This window comes from Sylvia atricapilla, chromosome 4 (genome assembly GCF_009819655.1).
Source record: "Sylvia atricapilla isolate bSylAtr1 chromosome 4, bSylAtr1.pri, whole genome shotgun sequence".
Taxonomy (NCBI): Eukaryota; Metazoa; Chordata; class Aves; order Passeriformes; family Sylviidae; genus Sylvia; species Sylvia atricapilla.
Genome location: NC_089143.1, coordinates 40,056,824 through 40,074,425, shown reverse-complemented (window position 1 = coordinate 40,074,425; position 17,602 = coordinate 40,056,824). Strand labels below are relative to the sequence as shown.

The following is a 17,602-nucleotide window of genomic DNA, read 5'->3' as shown; positions in this document are numbered from 1 at the left end:
GAAGTAGAGCCTGTTCAACTCCTCCGTCCCGAAGCACCTTTGCCCTTCCCTTGGGCCCCTGCTCGAGCAGAAACCACCTGCATGAGCGATGTCGGGCTAGCTCCTTCATCAAAGAGATGCCCACGTCCCTTATGGCGTGCACCTGCTAGTGGATTCCCTCACTGAGGAGACCTGGGACTGCTCTTTTTTTATTTTCCTCCTGAGCACGATCCACGCGAGCCATCCTCGCTGGTGCTGAGGACACCCTGACCCGGGCGCTCCGCGGGACGTGTCGCTGCTTAGGGCAGCTCCAGATGTCGTTCTCCGGCCCGCCTTGAGCCACTGCTTTGCCGGGAAGCGAGAGACTCGCACTTGGGCGCTAGACCCTGGCTCATCCCACTCGGAGGCCACGCTCCTTTCAGCAAGGGCAGCGGCGTCTCAGCCTCCTCTTCCTAAAGCCGCTGGGCCGAGGCTGTCCCGGCGGAGAGCTCCGGCGAGGCGGCGCTGCCCACCGCGGGTACCGGCGCCCGGGCACCACCGCAGGAGAGCCCGCGCGGGCCGGGCCCCGCCGCGCCTGCGCACACCGGCCCGGCCCCGCCGCGCCCTCCCGCGGGCGGGCACCCGGAAGCGGCAGCGCCGGCGGCTCCCGGCGGCGGCGGGGGCTCGGCCGGGCGGGCGCAGCCGCTCCCCGCACCCCGCACCAGCGGCGGGGCAGCGCAGCTGGCATGGTGCTGGCCGCAGTTCGCCGCGCCCGCGTTGCACGTAGGAAGCCCGAACAGAGCCGCGATGGAGATGCTGCTGCCGCCCGTGTGAGTGCGGCGGTGGCGGTGGCGGTGGCGGGGCGGGCGGGGAGGTGGCCGGGCGCCCGGAGCCCGCCGGGACGGCGGTGCGGAGCGGAGCGGAGCGCTGTGCGGTCCGTGGGCCGGGGCGGCGGGGCCAGCCCGGCCGCGCGGCAGCGAGCGGAGGTGCCGCGGCGCTCGGCAGCCCGGTCGGCCCCGCCGGGCCCCGCGGCACCGGGGGCAGCGGTGCCCGCGGACGGGGGGCGCTCGGAACCGGCCGCGGGGCAGCGCCGGCGGGAGGGTCGTGTCGGCGGTCTGGTGGCGGAAGCGGAGCTCGGCGGGCCGGCGCTCGGAGATGCCCGGTTGTGCCGCTGCGGGTGCCGGCCGCGGGCACCGTGCGGCGGGGGGAGCGGGCGCCGGGCTCCCGCGGGCGGGCAGCGCTGCCGGCACCCCCGCCCCGCCGCCTTCCCGTGTGCCTTCCAGCTTGAGGGGACAGGCGGGCTTTTTCTCCCTCCTCCCCCTCACTCCTTCTGCTTCCTCCATATGTGGTCCCAAATTACTCCTTGTTTGACTCAGCAGTCGTGCTTATCTCACTCCCGGTTTTCTGATTATTTAGTTAAGCATCTTTTTTAGTGGCAGTGCCCAGGCAATGCAGTTCAGGCAACCATCTCCAGCTGCACCTCAACTGGCGTCCTGAATCCTTTCACAGGCTCCGGTTCAGTGCAACTTCATCCTGTGCCTTCGGTAGGTAGCTGTGGGTGAGGTTCTTGAGAACAAACCGAGGGAAACCTCGAGCTGCAGACAGCTCTGACCCAACTGGTGAAATGGTAAGAGAGACCCCAGTACTTCAGGCAGACTGGCGCTTCCCAAAACAGAAGGCTTATGGTTTTGTGGGGTTCATTACCTTAAAACAAAGTCACCCGTTGTGACAAACTAATGAAACTTCAGCAAATTAATTTACGCTTCATGTGAGCTCCTCCTTCTAATCCAGGTTGCTTGACAGCACTTTACGGACAACTTGATCGGTTTTTTTCCTTGCATGGCTGTATTTGGTGTGTATATAGCCTGTATATGTATGCATATAAATAGACTTTAGTATCTGATGCATTGCTTTGGGATGTAGAAAGTTGCAGTGAAAGTGTTGTATCTTCGACTTGATAGGTTAGTGGTATAATTAAAAGATGGGTCTCTCTCTTCCTTATGGGTCTTTGATGTTTTGAATGTTTTTTGCAGCCATTGATTGCATCTCTGTAATTTTTTGAAATTCTGATCACAATGTATGTCACATAACGTATTGCTGGATAGAATGTCTATTTTTTTTTTTTTACCTGTGTGAAGTAGCAAATGTGAGGCTGAATAGCATGTGACGTGTTTGAGATTTTTTTGGTTGATGCCGAAATCCTGTCTGTTATTTGTCCTTTTTCTGTAATTTTCAATATTGAACATGAAACTCTTAATTCATATCAGTTTCATGGTACATTGTAGTAAGTTGGTAGTAGTTAGAGTTCCGCGGATGGACATTACTAGGTTAGTTTTACAGAGACTTTTTACATTCCTTTCTTGCTTGGTGCAATTTTGTATTGCTTTGCTCCAAAATTTTGTAGCTCGTTTTGGGATAATGAAAAATAAAGCCAGCTACTTGGCTTTGCACTATTGCAGTGCACAGAATTTAGAGTTCTGGGTTAAAATCTTAAAATATTGTTGGATTTTTCTTTTAAGCTTCATTAGACATGCCAAATGAAAAAGTTTTAGGTATAGTAGGAGAGAGGTTGCAATTATGTGAGTCACTGAGTATGTTCAGTTTGACTGTGCTTACCTAATGCTAGTGAGGTTGAACTTTCATTTGAAATCAGATTGTTGATGTACCAGGGCTTGTGGCTCTCCCAAATGACTTCAGTGTGTTTGCTTATATCCTGCTTGGAGGTTCAGGATTACAGTTAACAGTACTGTAGAATAAAGCATCACTGATGCTAAGCATTTTCTAAGTGCTACAGCAGCACAGTTTGCTTTGTAAGAACAACATTGTGACTGTAAACAGGAGACTCATTGATTTGGTTTGGCATAAAAAGTCTGCTTGCTCTTTGCCAGTCCAAGCGACTGAGGGGTGTATATAAAATTTTTCTTGCAGAAGTTGGTGCCTGTAGAACTTGGGTATGTCTTACAGAAAGAATTAATTGTAGCTAGAGGTAATGATTTTTCACACTGCATAGTTCTTCTCTTGCTATTTGGAATGGGGTTTTGAGAGTAAGAAAAATTAAGAGGCTGGTCACTTAGGTACATTATGGTTTTGAAAACATTGAGTGAATCTACAAAACTACACAATTTTTCTGCAACCTGTGTCTTATGCTGCAGCCAGGGAAAGTCTGGGTAATGACAGTATTCATTGTGTGGTCTTCCTGTCAGAGGAGAATTAGTCCTAATTCTACATAGTTCTCCACAATTCTTCCACAGTTACTACTGTGTGAAGCAGTAACTGAGGTCCTGGTAGAAGTGCAGAGAGGAGCTCTTACCTGCCAGGCAGCAGAGGCATTAAGAGACTGGGGGTGATGACATCCTGCCATTGATCTGTACCTATCTTTCACTAGGTAAAAGTTCCCAATACTCTTAATTCTGCCCCTACTTCAGAGCTTATTAGAAATATTCTAGAATAGTTCTCCACTAAATAAAATAATATTCAAAAAACCAGAAAACATCTTCACATTTTCATTAGTGGAGATTATTGTTAGCTTCTGTCAATGTCACTAGTGTTAGTTGCCAACTTAATACTTCCATGATGTAGTGGTTTCATGTTTGCCAATTTGTTTCCCAAACTTAGTGTAGTGGTCTGAATGCTTCCCAGAATTATCCACTATTTTTCTTGCTGTGAGATAGGATCAGGGGAAAAGCAAAGCCGCCTCAAACTTAAAAGGTGTAAAGATAGGTTTATAAACAAACACTAAAAGAAGAGAATGAGAATCACAAGGAAACCTTCAAAACACTTTTCCTCCCCCCTCAATTGTTCACTTTCCCACTGACAACATAAGGAGACAAAACGTGTGATTTTCAGTCAGTTTCGCCACTTTAAAATATTCTTTCATCAGTTTTTAGGGAGAGGACCTCTCCTAGAACTCCCATGGGGACATCACCACAAGAAAACAGTTCTCTGGTGGCTCCCATGTCATGAATCTGCAGCTGCCTGGGGAATTCTGCAAACCGTGAAGTCCCTCCCATTTGGCAGCTTTTCCCACAACTGCATGTGGGCCATATCTACTTTTTTTTAGGGTACAATTTAAGGATGACCATTCTAGTATAAAACAAATGTTCTCTTCATCTGTCTCCAAAATCATCTTCATCTCAAGAAAGAGAGGTCTTCTTTTCCCTTGAGGTAGAGGGCGTCTCTTTATTTTCCTCTCTTCAATATTCTCCATTGGATCACAGCTAGATCAGTCCATGGCTATGACTAGAGCTTTGCATCCTCCCTAAGACGCATTCTATACATCACAGGGATATGTTAGTCTATTCTCCATGGCCTCACAAGAGAAGTCCAGCACAACCTAGGCAGCTCCTCAATCCTTTCTCCTAACCTAGGACTTTTACTCTCTCTCTTCACTGACTTCAGTTTCATGCTGTGTCTCCTTACGTCTGAATCACGCTGTCTTTTTCTCTCACTCAGAGAAGGGTTAGTGCTTTGTAAGTGCCGTCTGTCGGGGAGAGAGTTAACATCCTGCCCTGGCTTGTAGATGGTCCTGTGATCTCTGCAGGGCAGTGGCCACTCTGGCCGCAGGGCTCTTGGATTTCAGGGCAAGGTCGGAGTGGCCTGAGGAAATGTTGGTCAGGGGATCTCAGCGGCCAGGACAAGGCTGGTGGACACTTCCCCCACTCCTTGCTGGGATCAGGGATGGGGCTGGCCCAGCTCAAGCCCGGAGCTGCTGTCAGTGGCCTGGTGGACCCCTCCCTCGGCCCAGGCCAGCGGTGCTGGCGGCTGCTGGGGCCGGGGCAGGCCTGGCCAGGTGTGCCGGTGCGGCTTTGGCCGCAGGGTGGCCAGCAGCCGCTCCAGTTCCATCTGGCCGAGACAGGGCCCTCTCTTCCCCTCCTCCTGCGACAAGCAGGGAGCCCGGATGGCTCACCTCTCTCAAAGCCCAGAAGAAAGAGCTTTCCCCAGGTTTCTTCTGATTTTTAACCTGTGTAGCCCAGAGGCATATCCCTGTATTTGATTGGTTAATCTGGTTGTCAATTTCAAAGCCAGTCATGAATTCTACGTGGGAATTCTACCTATTCCTCTACACCTTTGGTAATAGGTAGAGTCAAGAAGAAGTTTCAAGCGCAAACCTTCTCCTTCTCCCCAAGTTGAAGGTGAACAAAATAAGAAGTGACAGCACTGGAGATTAGACAAAAGTATTAACTTTATTTTTTTCTTCCTTCTTTGCAGCTGCACCAAACTTTGCCATCAGAAGCCCTTGGATCTGAAAGATGATAACACCGAAATTCACTGTCCTATTACAGTAAATCCATGGCACATGAAGAAAGCTTTTAAAGTTATGAATGAATTAAGAAGGTATTACTTCACTATATACACCTGCCTGGAGTCCATCGTTCATTTTTACTTTCATTTGCATTTATTAAGTTAATAACAATAGTTTATTAAAAACATGCAATTTCGAAAGTATAGGTGAGGAAAAGGATTAAATATATAATGAAGTGGTAGCTGAATGCTAGCCATGTGATGATAGCAGTAATATATGCAGTATGCTTTTGCACCTCATCAGTTAGTCAAAACTAGTTTTATGAGACTTGAAAAATACTTACAGGTTGTACTTAAGTAGTAACAGATACTGATCCTCTCTTGTACGTAGCTGATCCTGGATAGATGAAAAGTGACTTTGGTTGAGCCTTAGGCTCTTTGTGTACCTGTTGTTGATTTTCATGGTAGGCTGTGAACCAGAAAAATGTTAACATTTTCTGGTCTGGAGACAGAGGTCACAGTATTAACCAACTGACTGTACATTTTCTTAGTTATCGTTTGCTTGCCCCCTGGGAGAAATTTATGAACTCCTAAATCAAATGTTGAAAGTAACTTTTCTCAATAAAGTTTTGTAAGACTTTGAGGGATAATACCCTCAGTTTCAGTGAAAATAGGAGGCTGCTGCTGATGGTGTTCTTAGCATCCATGTTGATTTATATTTTACATATGAGTAGGTGAAGTGATGTTGAAAACTGTGACAGCTGGTAATTAGAGCTCACAATTGAGCTCTGGAAATCAGGACTCACAGTTATCACTGATAGTAACTTACAGCAACAGTGGAGAAATTAAATAAATAAAAATACTTCTCTAGCAGAGACAGTACTGAAGGCTGTGAAAATCCTGTAGTTCTTTGTTATTTCCCATATAAAATTAAAAATTGGAGACACTTCACTGAAAAGAAGCACAGCAACTGATACCCTTTTAAAGTATGCCTCTGCCTTTGACCTTTGCTGTTCCATATAGGTAAATTTTTAAAACTGTGTGCTGGATAGACTAACACTTGTTGCCCTTTGCTCTTTCGAGTATCCCAGTAACCAGACGTGGTGTCTTGAGGAGCATAACAGAGCCTGGCTACAGCCAGTAGCAGTGACTTCCTGAGGGTGAGCAAGAGTTTACGTGGAGAAAGTTTTCCAGAATTAATCTTAACAAGAGTTTTGGAAGTCAGAAACCTTATCTGCATTTTGCTGTGTTGCACGTAGAAGATTCACCGTCTTCCAGCAGAGTGCATTTTTGAAGCCCATGGATTATTTTCAGAATATACTTTAGTTTCCATGGTTACCTAAATTCAAATTGCTGTAGAAGCAATTTGAGCAATTTTGCCATGCATGTATAAATACTTAAAGTTTGAACAGGAGCTGTGCCATATAACCTTAACTAGTTCTCATTTAGTAAGGTAGTTGATGCAACAATTATTACAATTTAAGCTGAGTGTAGCTTTTAAGATGATAAGTGGTAATTAAATAAAATGATAAACATTTCTGTTTGTATTCATTTGTTTGAAATAATAAACAGAAAATCTGAAAAATGTTTCAGATTTCATTGCTCTAAATAAAGATCTAATATTAATCCAGTAAATGATACTTTTGATTTAGAAACAACTTTAAAAATGTACTGAATCTCAGTGCTTTTCATTAGTGTAGCACAAACAGGTATTTGCCAGAGGTATACTCTCTAGGAAGTGAATAGCTAGTGAAAAAAACCATTTACTTAAGCATCTAAATACATTTGGTTTTGAATGCTTAAGTCTGCGTGTTTGTTAAATTTTTGGCAGCTGTCAAATTGTCTGGCTCTAGTAGCTTATTAATGAGTTTTTCAAATTTTGAGAAATTTTAGTGATTTTGTTCTTTGTATTTTTTCTTTCAAATTTTGAGAAATTTTAGTAATTTTGTTCTTTGTATTTTTTGTCATTTCATTGCTCACCATCATCCGAGATCAGAGTCAATCCTTGCACACCATCATCTCAACACTAAGTAGAAAGCTCATCAGGATAGCTAATTAGTTCTTGACATATGACAAAATTGCACTCTGATGCCTGTCTTTTTACTTTATTATACTTTGCTTTTATCACCATGGAATTTGATGTTACCTATATTTATTAAAATTCTCATTCTTACAAACAAGAGTTTACCAAAACCTTTTGAAGATGGGGGTAAGGAGCTTTCTCTGTATGAACCAATGAAGAATAGCTTACAAGCTGGTAAACAGTTGCTTAGTTATTCTTAAATGCATGCTTTCTTATCCCCTTTTTCTCCCACAATTTCTCCCAAATGGTGTATCCCCCACAATTCTGTTTATTCATTATATAAACAAATTGGTACAATACTGCTTCAGAACACAACCTTTTCTAAAATGAATTGATGTGCCCTCATGAAATGAAGGTGCTGAGTTGCTGTGGAAGTCACAAGATGCTTGCAGCAGAGTACATGATGGAGTTTTTAAACTCGTTTCTTCAGTAGTTTTTTTAGCTAGTCAGCTCTGTAGTAATGCAGAGCACATTCATTCACCTGATGCAGTTCCAGACTAGAGGTGTTACTATGTCTATGTATGTGTAATGTAATTAGTTAATCCGAATCTTGCATTGATGTAATTCTGTTGCTTATATTTAGTATTTCTGTGAAACTAAGTATAAAACTTCTTGTTCTTGTTGTCAGGATAAGTGCAGGTATCCGATAAAGCTGGGTAACTGATGCCCTTTTATGTGTAGCTTTCTGTTTCTATTTTTTTAAATAATAAATGTAATGGTTGTTTCAAGATCCTCTGAATTGTGTGTTTCATCTGGTACAGTCATTACCTTACATTGTGCATGTTATTTGATAATAATATGCAATATTGCAAGCTAAACTTATGAGATTTACATAGTTGCTGTAGGTATTAAGAGCTGAAAGCAGTAAGATAGTGTTATGCCAGGACTGCAGTATGGCCCTAAAGGTTAGTTGTGGCCACCAAAATTTTTGGGGTGTGACTTCCACAAAGCCACCTTACTTGAGTCTGGGCTCATAAAAATTGGATGATTGCATAACTGGGAGATCACAGACTTTTCTTTTGGACTGAGGTGAATATCTGAGCAGTTTGGCTGAGAGTTCTAGTTCTGTCCAAGCAAAATGCAGCGGCTCACCTGTCTTTGCTACAACTCAGTGTGGTAGCTGCAAATGATCTAAAAATCTTTAACGTGTATTCAGGAATGGTAAAAAATTATCTTTTTGAAAGTACTGAGGATTGGTACTGGATTGGTGTACAGCTCTAGTTCCATCCCTAAGGAATATGTTCCGTTAAGTCATACTTTTCCCTCTTTCCTCTATTGCTGTGGCTCTGAGTTTTGTGGATTCCGTACTGCCTCCATAGGGACAGTGTGAGCATGAACAGGAAATAAAAGGCAACTGTAACTATGGCCATTTAGATGCTGTGAAACTGCAGTCTTTTGATGGTGTGATGTGTTTTCTTCCCCCCCCCCCCCCCCTTCAGTCTAGAAAATTGGATTATGAAGAATACACATGTTACGGGTGTAAGTGGAAGAGATATAGCCAATAGCTGTAAAATGCGTTAGAAACACCTGTGTTAGGAATGGTTATAAATGAGATGTTACATTTTTGCAACTGAACAGGGAGGAAATATGTTACAGTCACAAAGGACAAGAATGCATAATGGATGTAATGAAGATACAAAGTCAGTCAAGATATGAAGTTAACCATGATAAATTCTAAACTGCTCAGACTGGAAAAAATAATTGCTGTTGTGTGCATGGGCTGAATACAAAATACGAAATGCTTGGAAAACAGTAAATATAGAGAAGATTGAGTAGTGGATTTGAACAGCTAAGTAGGCATGAATTTCAGTGTAATGTGACTCAGGCATCACAGTTGAAGTTTCAGTTCTTTGTTGTCTGTAAAGCCTTGTTTCTTATGTATTCTTTTTAGTGCTTATGTATATTAAATTCTGTTTTTTCTATCATAGTTGTTTAAAGGGGCCCAGACTTTCAGAGAGAATGTTTATAAATGGTTATTCAATGCAGATAACTTCTGTGCAATGAATCACAGTTCAGTTGTTTGATTTTTAGATAGTTTTGTGTACCCAAGCGCTATCCGTAATCTGATTGAGTAACAGCCATGTGGTTGTGTAACACATTTAAAAACAATGCTTCATCAACATTGTCTGCCTCTTTTGATGGCATGGGAAAAGAAATTGTGTGTGATATCATATATACTTTCCTGTTATGTGAAATTGCCTTCTCTGATATTTCTAAATAGTCAAAACTTGCTGTGTGATGTGACGATAGTAGCTGAAGACATGGAAATTGCAGCGCATAGAGTTGTGTTAGCCGCCTGCAGCCCCTACTTCCATGCCATGTTTACAGGTACCAAATATTTCAATACTTACTATGTTGTAATCCAGTCTATCTGTATAAAGAATAAAATTTCATTACTTTTGCTTTTTAGGATCTAATTTGATTTTTAGATGAGTCAATAGGAACATTTGGGATTCTTACTGTTTCTCTTTTTTTGCAGTCTAAGGACATACTGTCAACTTAGCCTTTGTTAGCATGATGAATGCTTTAAAAAGTCTCCTTAATTAAAAAACAAATTAGATGTTAAGTAAGCCAGCAACAGTCAAGTTGTTATACCTTTTAAGCCTCTAGTAATCTCACTTGTCCAAAAGAAGATTAGAATAACTTTAATGTGAATTTTGGAGTAAATTATGTCCTTTAACAACAACTGCTGCTACATTCTTCAGCCCATGAGTGCTCTAGGCTGTTAGTAGATATGAAAGCTTTCTGTGGCTTTGGCAGCCTATAGCTGGAGTGTATGTTTCAGTATTTTTAGGATAATTCTGCATGACATGTGTACTCTGCATTATTGCCACTACTTTTCTGTACAGGCTTGGTTCTACTTCTGCTCACTCCATGCTGGCCAAGTTACCGCTTTACTGCTAGAGCAGGAATGCTGAGGGCTTGCAAGGCTAAGATAGGTTCAGGTTCATAGGAGCCTGAAATTCCTGTGCTGTGGGTTTAATTCCATCATGGTTATAAATCCCATTGAAGTAATGTGAAATTCAGTGTCAAAGTAAGAATGCTACTAAATGCATGTTAAAATTAACATCTGAGGTTTTGTCTGTTCCTCCTAAAATCTTGTGCCAGCTTTGTAGTTAATGTCAACTGTCTGAAATTAAAAGACTTCTCTGTAATCCATTGCTTCTGACCACCAGCTCAGATGGAGATAGAAATGTGAGTCCTGGCCTGCCTATATGCAAACAGATTGGTGTTTTAATTTTAATTGTATGCAACAAGATAGATGAAATTTCAAATACTGTTGTATTCTGGGGAAGCAGCTGATCATTCTTGATTTTATAGGCAAATATTTTGACATGATCAAAGCTGGAAGTGGAGTAACTTCTACAATATTGCTTTAAAGTTGCTTGTAAAATTAAATATCTCTTCCTCAAGCAGTTCTTTAAGTTTACATTTGTGGTCGAGACAAACATTCTGGGTGACTGATAAATTCTTTCTTAACTTTACTGCTGTCTATAAAATTAGAATAGAAAAAGCTGCTTCTACAGTTCCTTTTTATCGCCTTAGTAGCAGAGAAATCCAAGCCTCTTACGTTAGTTCTGTATTAACGATTAACTGTTGTTGACTATCACATTGAAAATACTCTTTACTCAGAGTATAGCTTTTTATTATGTTTTCTGTGATTAAGACATTTCTGCTTGCCCTGACTGCCCTTTCTGTGAAGTTTATTAGCTGTATAGAGTGCCAGTGCAGCAGTATTTGTGGCTGCTGTCCGGATAGAGTTACTGAAGTCTTCTCTTCCTTTTTGCTTCAGTCCTTTTTAAAATTTTTTTACTCGTTTTATGTTTTTAAATGTAGGTGTTCTTTAGCCCCAGTGGTGCAGGAGGTGGGAATGCTTACTTGTGTAATGAGTGTGAAGTGTTTAACTAATGTATCTGTGGCAAGGTTTGTGTAGTTGGGTGAGCCAAATAGGTGGGAGCTTGAGTAAAATTCTGCTATGGCTTTAAGAGTTAGCAGATTTTATACTAGGCTTATAGATTGCTTATAGCATGGCCCAGCTGTGGTATTGGTGCATTTCAGCTGTTCTCCACACAAAAAATCCTGAATTTCATTGTGATTGTTCTTTCTATGAAACCTGGAATCCACACTTCTTACGTGGAATTTTATTCTCCTTCAGTTATCTGCAAGTTCAAATGAACAAATTTGATCCCTTAACCAGCCACAACCAAATGGGAACTATCTTCTTCCATCCAGAATAAAAAATGGACAGAAAAGAACAGTAAAAAAATTGCACTCTTATGCTTTAGGGTTAGTTCTTGATTAGAAATTAGAAGCTTATATTTAGACATGTGTTTGCAGGTTGATTCTATCATTCTCTGAGTCACTAAATATTACTGCAGTGCAGGCTGGAATATAGCATTAGGTGGGTTCAAACACTCTGCCTGTTTTGGGGTTTTTTTTCCTCCTTTTCCCTATTTGTACATGTAATGGTAGCCCTAATCATTATCAAGAAAGAAAAAGTTACTGTCTTTTAAAGTTAGAAAATATAGTAAGTTAGTAACAATTATCAGGTGAGGAGAGAGGGTAAGAAATTCCCAGTTATTTAATTTAGGTTATAGGAATACTTCTTTCTTCTTATACAGTGGAATTATTTAGAAATATGATTTAAATCTACTTAAATGTTTAGAGGAATTGATTATAAAACATCAGCCATCTTCAGTGGCTGTAGGACCTCACTTCAGACAAGGATGACCTGAGTTTTTCTTTTCTGCAATGGCAATTATCCTTAGGGATTAACCTGCTCTCTTCGCTTCCATTCTCCATTTTTAAAATTCTTGGGTAAAAAACAAGCAATATGGGTTGATCTAGAATTGTGGTAAGATTGGATGTGATTTGAAAGTTAGAAGCAAGTATTTTTTGGGTTGTTTATGTTGGCTGTTTTGTTGTTGTTGTTGTTTGGCTGCGGGGTGTTTTGTTTTGAGGGTTTTTTTCTTGTTTAGGGATTTTTATTTTTATATTCTGGGATTGGCTTTTAAGCAAAAAGGTGCCTATCCATGACTCTAAAAGCCTTGACACAAAATCTGAAAACAAATCTAATGTGCTTGCAGAATATCAAAATCTACTCTCCCACACACACAATTTTCCCAGAGGACCACCTCCACAGCAGCTTGCATAATAAATAAGTTGCAGCTTACATGCTCTGAAGATCAATAGGTTTAATCTGTGTCACAATAGAAGTAGAAACTTGGAATACAGGGCCCTGCAGGGAACGTGCTAGAGTCATCCTTCAAAGATGTAGGGGAATGTTTCAGAAGTGCAGGTGAAAGGAGAAAGTTCTGTGGGGGCTGGATTTTGCTGGTTTTTATGTGGGTAGATGGTCTTTTGAACTTCTTGCCACTGAAATGGTTGATTTGCAATGCCATTCTTTACCCTTCAGCTCAAAAAAAGGTATGGTACCATGAATAATAGTAACAGATTTCTCAGTGATGTTCCTTTTGCTGAAAGTACTAGGTAAAATGCATTGTTTGACACTAACCCTAGAGACCAGAGTGTAAAAACCAATGAAAATGTGTATGACTTCATAAGAAAATATCAGCAATGGTTAGCATGTTCTCTCGTTCACTTCTCTGTCCTGCCAGCTTTTCTTGTTGTATACATTAAATTTATTGTATTACCAATACAATCCCTAGATGCCTATGTCTAAGGGAAAGAAATTATATCTGACATAGAAGAATAAGAAATAATGTATTCAGATATTGCAATATACTCTTCCAAAGTCAAATTTTATGTATCTTCCAACACAATTTTGGTAGTTCATGTTTTGTTTTTCAGTGAAAGTCAGTGCAAGAGAGTTTAAAGGTCTGAGATGACCCGATCTGGAAGTCATGAAGAAAGTTCTAGTCATTACTTCAACATATATATTTGTATAATTATTTCAACGATAAAGAAAATATTGTACTTTGACAAAGACCCTGTTTTGGAAGGTGGAAATTATTTTGCAGGCCTTTCTGTGAAGATCGGTTGTGGCATATGGCCAACATGTCAGCCTCCGCAAAATGAGATCCAACAAGTTTTCCCTTGCTTACCATTTTGTCTTAGCTTGAGTTTGAGCTCTTAAATTGGATCTTTAAAAGAGGTGACATCACTAAGGGAATAATAAGTAGGCAAGCAAAGAAATATGTTAATTCTTCTGTGGGGATATAACTTTTCTTATTTAAACGAATTTACTCCAGACTGTGTTTGGTATGCTCCATCAATTAAGAAGTTAATAATAAAGCTAGAATATTTTAATATCTTGCTTTCCCAGCAAAATGTTTTTATATGCATTTTAAGTGTCTTATTTATGTCCGATAACAGTATTTTCCTGATATTGTATGCTAGAAAAAATAGGTCACCTGCACTAAAAGTATTAACCCACGTAGCATTTGCATGATGGTAACAACAAAGTCTTCCTTCCTCACTGGAGGAAGGAAGGAAAAAAAGAAATTCAATTATTAGTATTGAAGTTTTTCTACTATCACAACTGTTCATGCACAAAATTTCTGCTGCTATTAAACTTCTGCATTCATGCTGTGTTTCTATCTTATTTACTTGACTTAATAACTGTGTTTGTAGGTGAGATGAGTGAAAGCCGAGCAAAAAAAGTTCGAATAAAGGAAGTTGATGGCTGGACTCTAAGGATGCTTATTGATTATATTTACACTGCTGAAATTCAAGTTACAGAAGAAAATGTGCAGGTAAGAGTGAGAATATTTTCTGCAACAAATGCTATGAATGTGCAGAGTCATTTATTTTGTCATTGTGGTTCAACTCTGACGTGAGAAATCTCATCTGTAAACTGGATTTTTTTCAGAATTTTTTTGTGCTTGCAAACCAAGTAGTCATGCTGTTTAAATTCTGGGTCAGATTCAAAGACAATTCAAGTAAATGAAGAGTTAGTTGACTTTAATGGGCCTTGCAGCCAAACCGTATGTAATGAAATAAAATAAATGGTCTACTCTGCCTAAAATTAATGCTGTCAGGCACCTCTGTACCACCCCTTCTCTAATATTTAAGTGAAATTTAAATAAGCAACTTGCGATTTATTCCTAAATGTGAAACCATGTTGTCCAATTAAGCTGTCCTGTTTATTTTTTTGTGTTAGCCTGCACAACAAAGTACTTTTTCCTTCTTGATTTCTGTAACTTGTCTGCACAGTGACCAACTGTGCAGAAATTTTTAGCTACTGCTTTTTTTTTTTTTTTTTTTGAGTAAATCAACCAATATCTATGATGAAGGTTTTGTCCATCCCACACAGAGCTAGTAAGTTTTTCCAATTGACTGTACCTAAGATGAAGCTTCAATTAGAATAAAATAAGCACAAGCTTAGAAAACATAGCCTCCTGCGTTTAATATCTTCTAAATGGAGTTGGACTTAAGATGGACAGAGTAGATTTTCCTTCCAGTATCTTTTGAAATTTGTTGTAGAGATTTGATAATATTAAAACTGGTTGCATAAGGGGTGATACATTTAATTCTCATGTTTTTCCTTGTACTCCTATGCTCTTCTTTCTACTCTTGCCCAATGTAAAACAACTGGTTATTAGCAGTTATTTTGCTGCTTTAACAGGGTGCAAAACCCTGTTGCTGTATTTGGCATTGAAAACTTCTGTTGCAATTATGTATTCTGAAATTAATTGCTTTCACTGGACATTAGGCTGAAATTAATAGCATTTTATTGGCTGCTGAATCCGATGGGGACACTGCTTGTTTTAGCCATGCTTGATTGAATACTTTCCAAAATAAGAATGCCGCCATCTTGAAACAAAATATCCTGCTTCTAAGACTTCCATATCTTGGGTCATATCATAAGTCATTTAATTCTGCAAGACTAATTTATTCTCTTTCTTAACGACTTTTTTCTTAAGAATCTTCCTTTTTAAGGAGTTGTTCTGGTCTGATGATGAATGTACGTAGTGAAAAAAAATGACTGAAATTGTGTTGTATTTTACCAATCTGGTGGTTGCCCAAATTGCTGGAACACTGTGGAAGACCTGGAGCAAATTCAGAGTTGTCAGAAATTGCCTAACAGACTTCTTGCTGCTTGATCATTCTGACTTTTCATCCTTAAAGTAGAATACTGTGTCTTGCTGACAGAGCTTAATGGCCTTAATCTTGTACATTTGATCCATAACATTGGAGTGGACTTAACAGGCAGTCCTACTGTATTCTGGCTGTAGGTGGTGCCTAGGACGAGGCATTATCACCCATCCTTGGCAATGCTGACTCCTCCATGTTAATGAGGAGGAAAAACATTACATTTCTTCCTCATACAGGAGTCGTTAAAGGCCAGAAATCCACTGGTTTAACACTCATGGGTCTGATAGGGCTTTAATTTTCATGGCTCCAGGTTATTTGTGTGAAGATAGATATCTGATGATGCTGGGGGTGTTAGTATAAATAATATGGTTTGGTGAGTGATATTACAAGTTGATGGTTACTTGAGTACTGAGAAGAAAGCCAGGCTTCTAAATTAAATTGGGATTTGATTTTTTTTTCCAGTATAATTGCACTTTAATGCTGATGGTGAATATACTTGTAAAATGACTGTATTGAATGTAAACTTATTCTTACTTTGTCACTTTCATCCTTTTTGCATTATTATTACTAGATATGTTGAGTTTACTTGCATTACAGCAGAAATAAACACTATGGATAAAAATAAATGTGCTGATGCAAATTCTTTTCCTTAAGCCTGAAAGCCAAGATGGGGAAATTGTTACTGTGACTTTTTGGAAACCTAGAAACCTAGTGCAGATTGTCAGGCCTTAGTTAAAAATGTGTTCTCTCCATAAGCATGTTGCATGCTATTGAGATTAATTCTAGCTCTCAATTTCTTGTCTATATGACCTAGAAGATATTGTGAAATTTTGGTAGTGGTTAGGAATTTATCTTGTAGGAATACATATGTGTGAAAACCTAAAATGGTTTGGATTAATGTGTTGAACTGCAGCTTCAGATTCTAGCTGGCTGCTTATGATTCTTATTCTGATACCTTTTATGGGATTTCAGGTGTATCATTCCATCTCTTCAGGTTATACATAGTAAAAATAGGTATTGAATTAATTTCTAATATGCAGTACAATGTTTGAAGAACATGTGCAAGCTTCATGTTTAAGTAATGTAGAATTGCTAAGTCGTCCTTGGTATTAAAATAGCTGCATTGTATATTTATGAAAACTAATTATAAAGGAATACATAATCGTAGCCCAGCTCATTGATCTTCCTCAAGGGGCAGGTTAACTCTGAGCTTCTTTCCTTAGGATCTTACTTGATCTAGATGTGAACAGGAGAGTGCTTCCTGACTGTGCCTTTGCAGCTTCTTAGTGAGGGCTGTCCATTTTTTCCTCCCTACTTTGTCCTGTTCTCACTTGTGTATGTTTTTTGGGCAGGTGTGGAGGTAGAAAAATCAGGTGTAAGTCAGTGATTTAGGAGAAAACTACATTCATTTAACCCATAAACTATCGATACAGGAGGCTATCATCACTGGATATTATCACTACATTAGTTCAATACAAAAGAACATTTGTTCTTTTCTTCAGTTCTTGGTTCAATAGGTTCCCCCCAGCCTACAACAATAAGACAGCTGGTATGTGAATGTGTACATTCTTTTAGTGTTTGTCCTTCATTTAAAACAAGTTATTTTATAATTCATCTCTAGTGGCACTCACTTTGCATAATGCCATACCAGTGTTTCTGCTGTATTTATGTATTCAGTCACATTCTTCTGCATTCTTAATTAACTCTTTGCTGTTCCCTTTTTTTTTTAATGAAATTAAATGTCAGACTTAGTGCTATGTCTCATTCTTCATATTTTAAGAAGGGAATATCCAGGTTAACGTGTTCAGAAGGCAAATCAACTTTCTTGCGTATCTAATTTTTTTGATATCCATATAGGTATTAACTACATGCAGTGCGCAATGTGGGAGAGTTGGTTACTATAAGAAGCTCATGCGTGAGTAACTCTCCCACGCTATGCGTATGCATTGCAGCCCCTTTTTAGTCAGCTGTACACCTCGGGGTTCTCCTGAGCACAAATATATTGGAGGAGAAATTCCTGGCATTGTTGGTGGGCTGCGGATTTGTTGTGGGCTTTAGAGGTCAGCCTGCTGATACAGGTTGAGTGGAATGAGCTTTGGATAAACACAAGTTAGGTGATTGGGTTCCTTTCTGATTCCATGCTACAGGTCTCTGTTCCTTTAGTTGTGCTGATACAACTATTTGCTGGACTGTTTTATAAAGCAGATCGCTGAACTCAGAAGAAATCTGACATCATAACACTCTGTATCTCCACTTCCATCT

At 40.3% G+C, this 17,602-nt stretch overlaps 1 protein-coding gene across 4 annotated transcripts in view; it reads left to right on the top strand.

Annotated features, from left to right (window-relative positions):
* Positions 1 to 599: 599 nt before the first annotated feature.
* KLHL2 (kelch like family member 2) overlaps positions 600 to 17,602 on the top strand; it is a 55,522-nt gene continuing 38,519 nt past the window's right edge. For 3 of the 4 annotated variants that reach the window (XM_066317626.1, XM_066317629.1, XM_066317628.1), the window contains exons 1-4: positions 600 to 788; positions 5,167 to 5,292; positions 9,504 to 9,610; positions 13,877 to 13,998. In XM_066317626.1, coding sequence (XP_066173723.1) covers positions 766 to 788; positions 5,167 to 5,292; positions 9,504 to 9,610; positions 13,877 to 13,998 — 378 coding nt within the window. In that variant the 5' untranslated portion in view covers positions 600 to 765. Of the gene's footprint in view, positions 789 to 1,391; positions 1,503 to 5,166; positions 5,293 to 9,503; positions 9,611 to 13,876; positions 13,999 to 17,602 lie in introns of all 4 variants that reach the window. The other variant, XM_066317627.1, reaches the window with a different exon arrangement.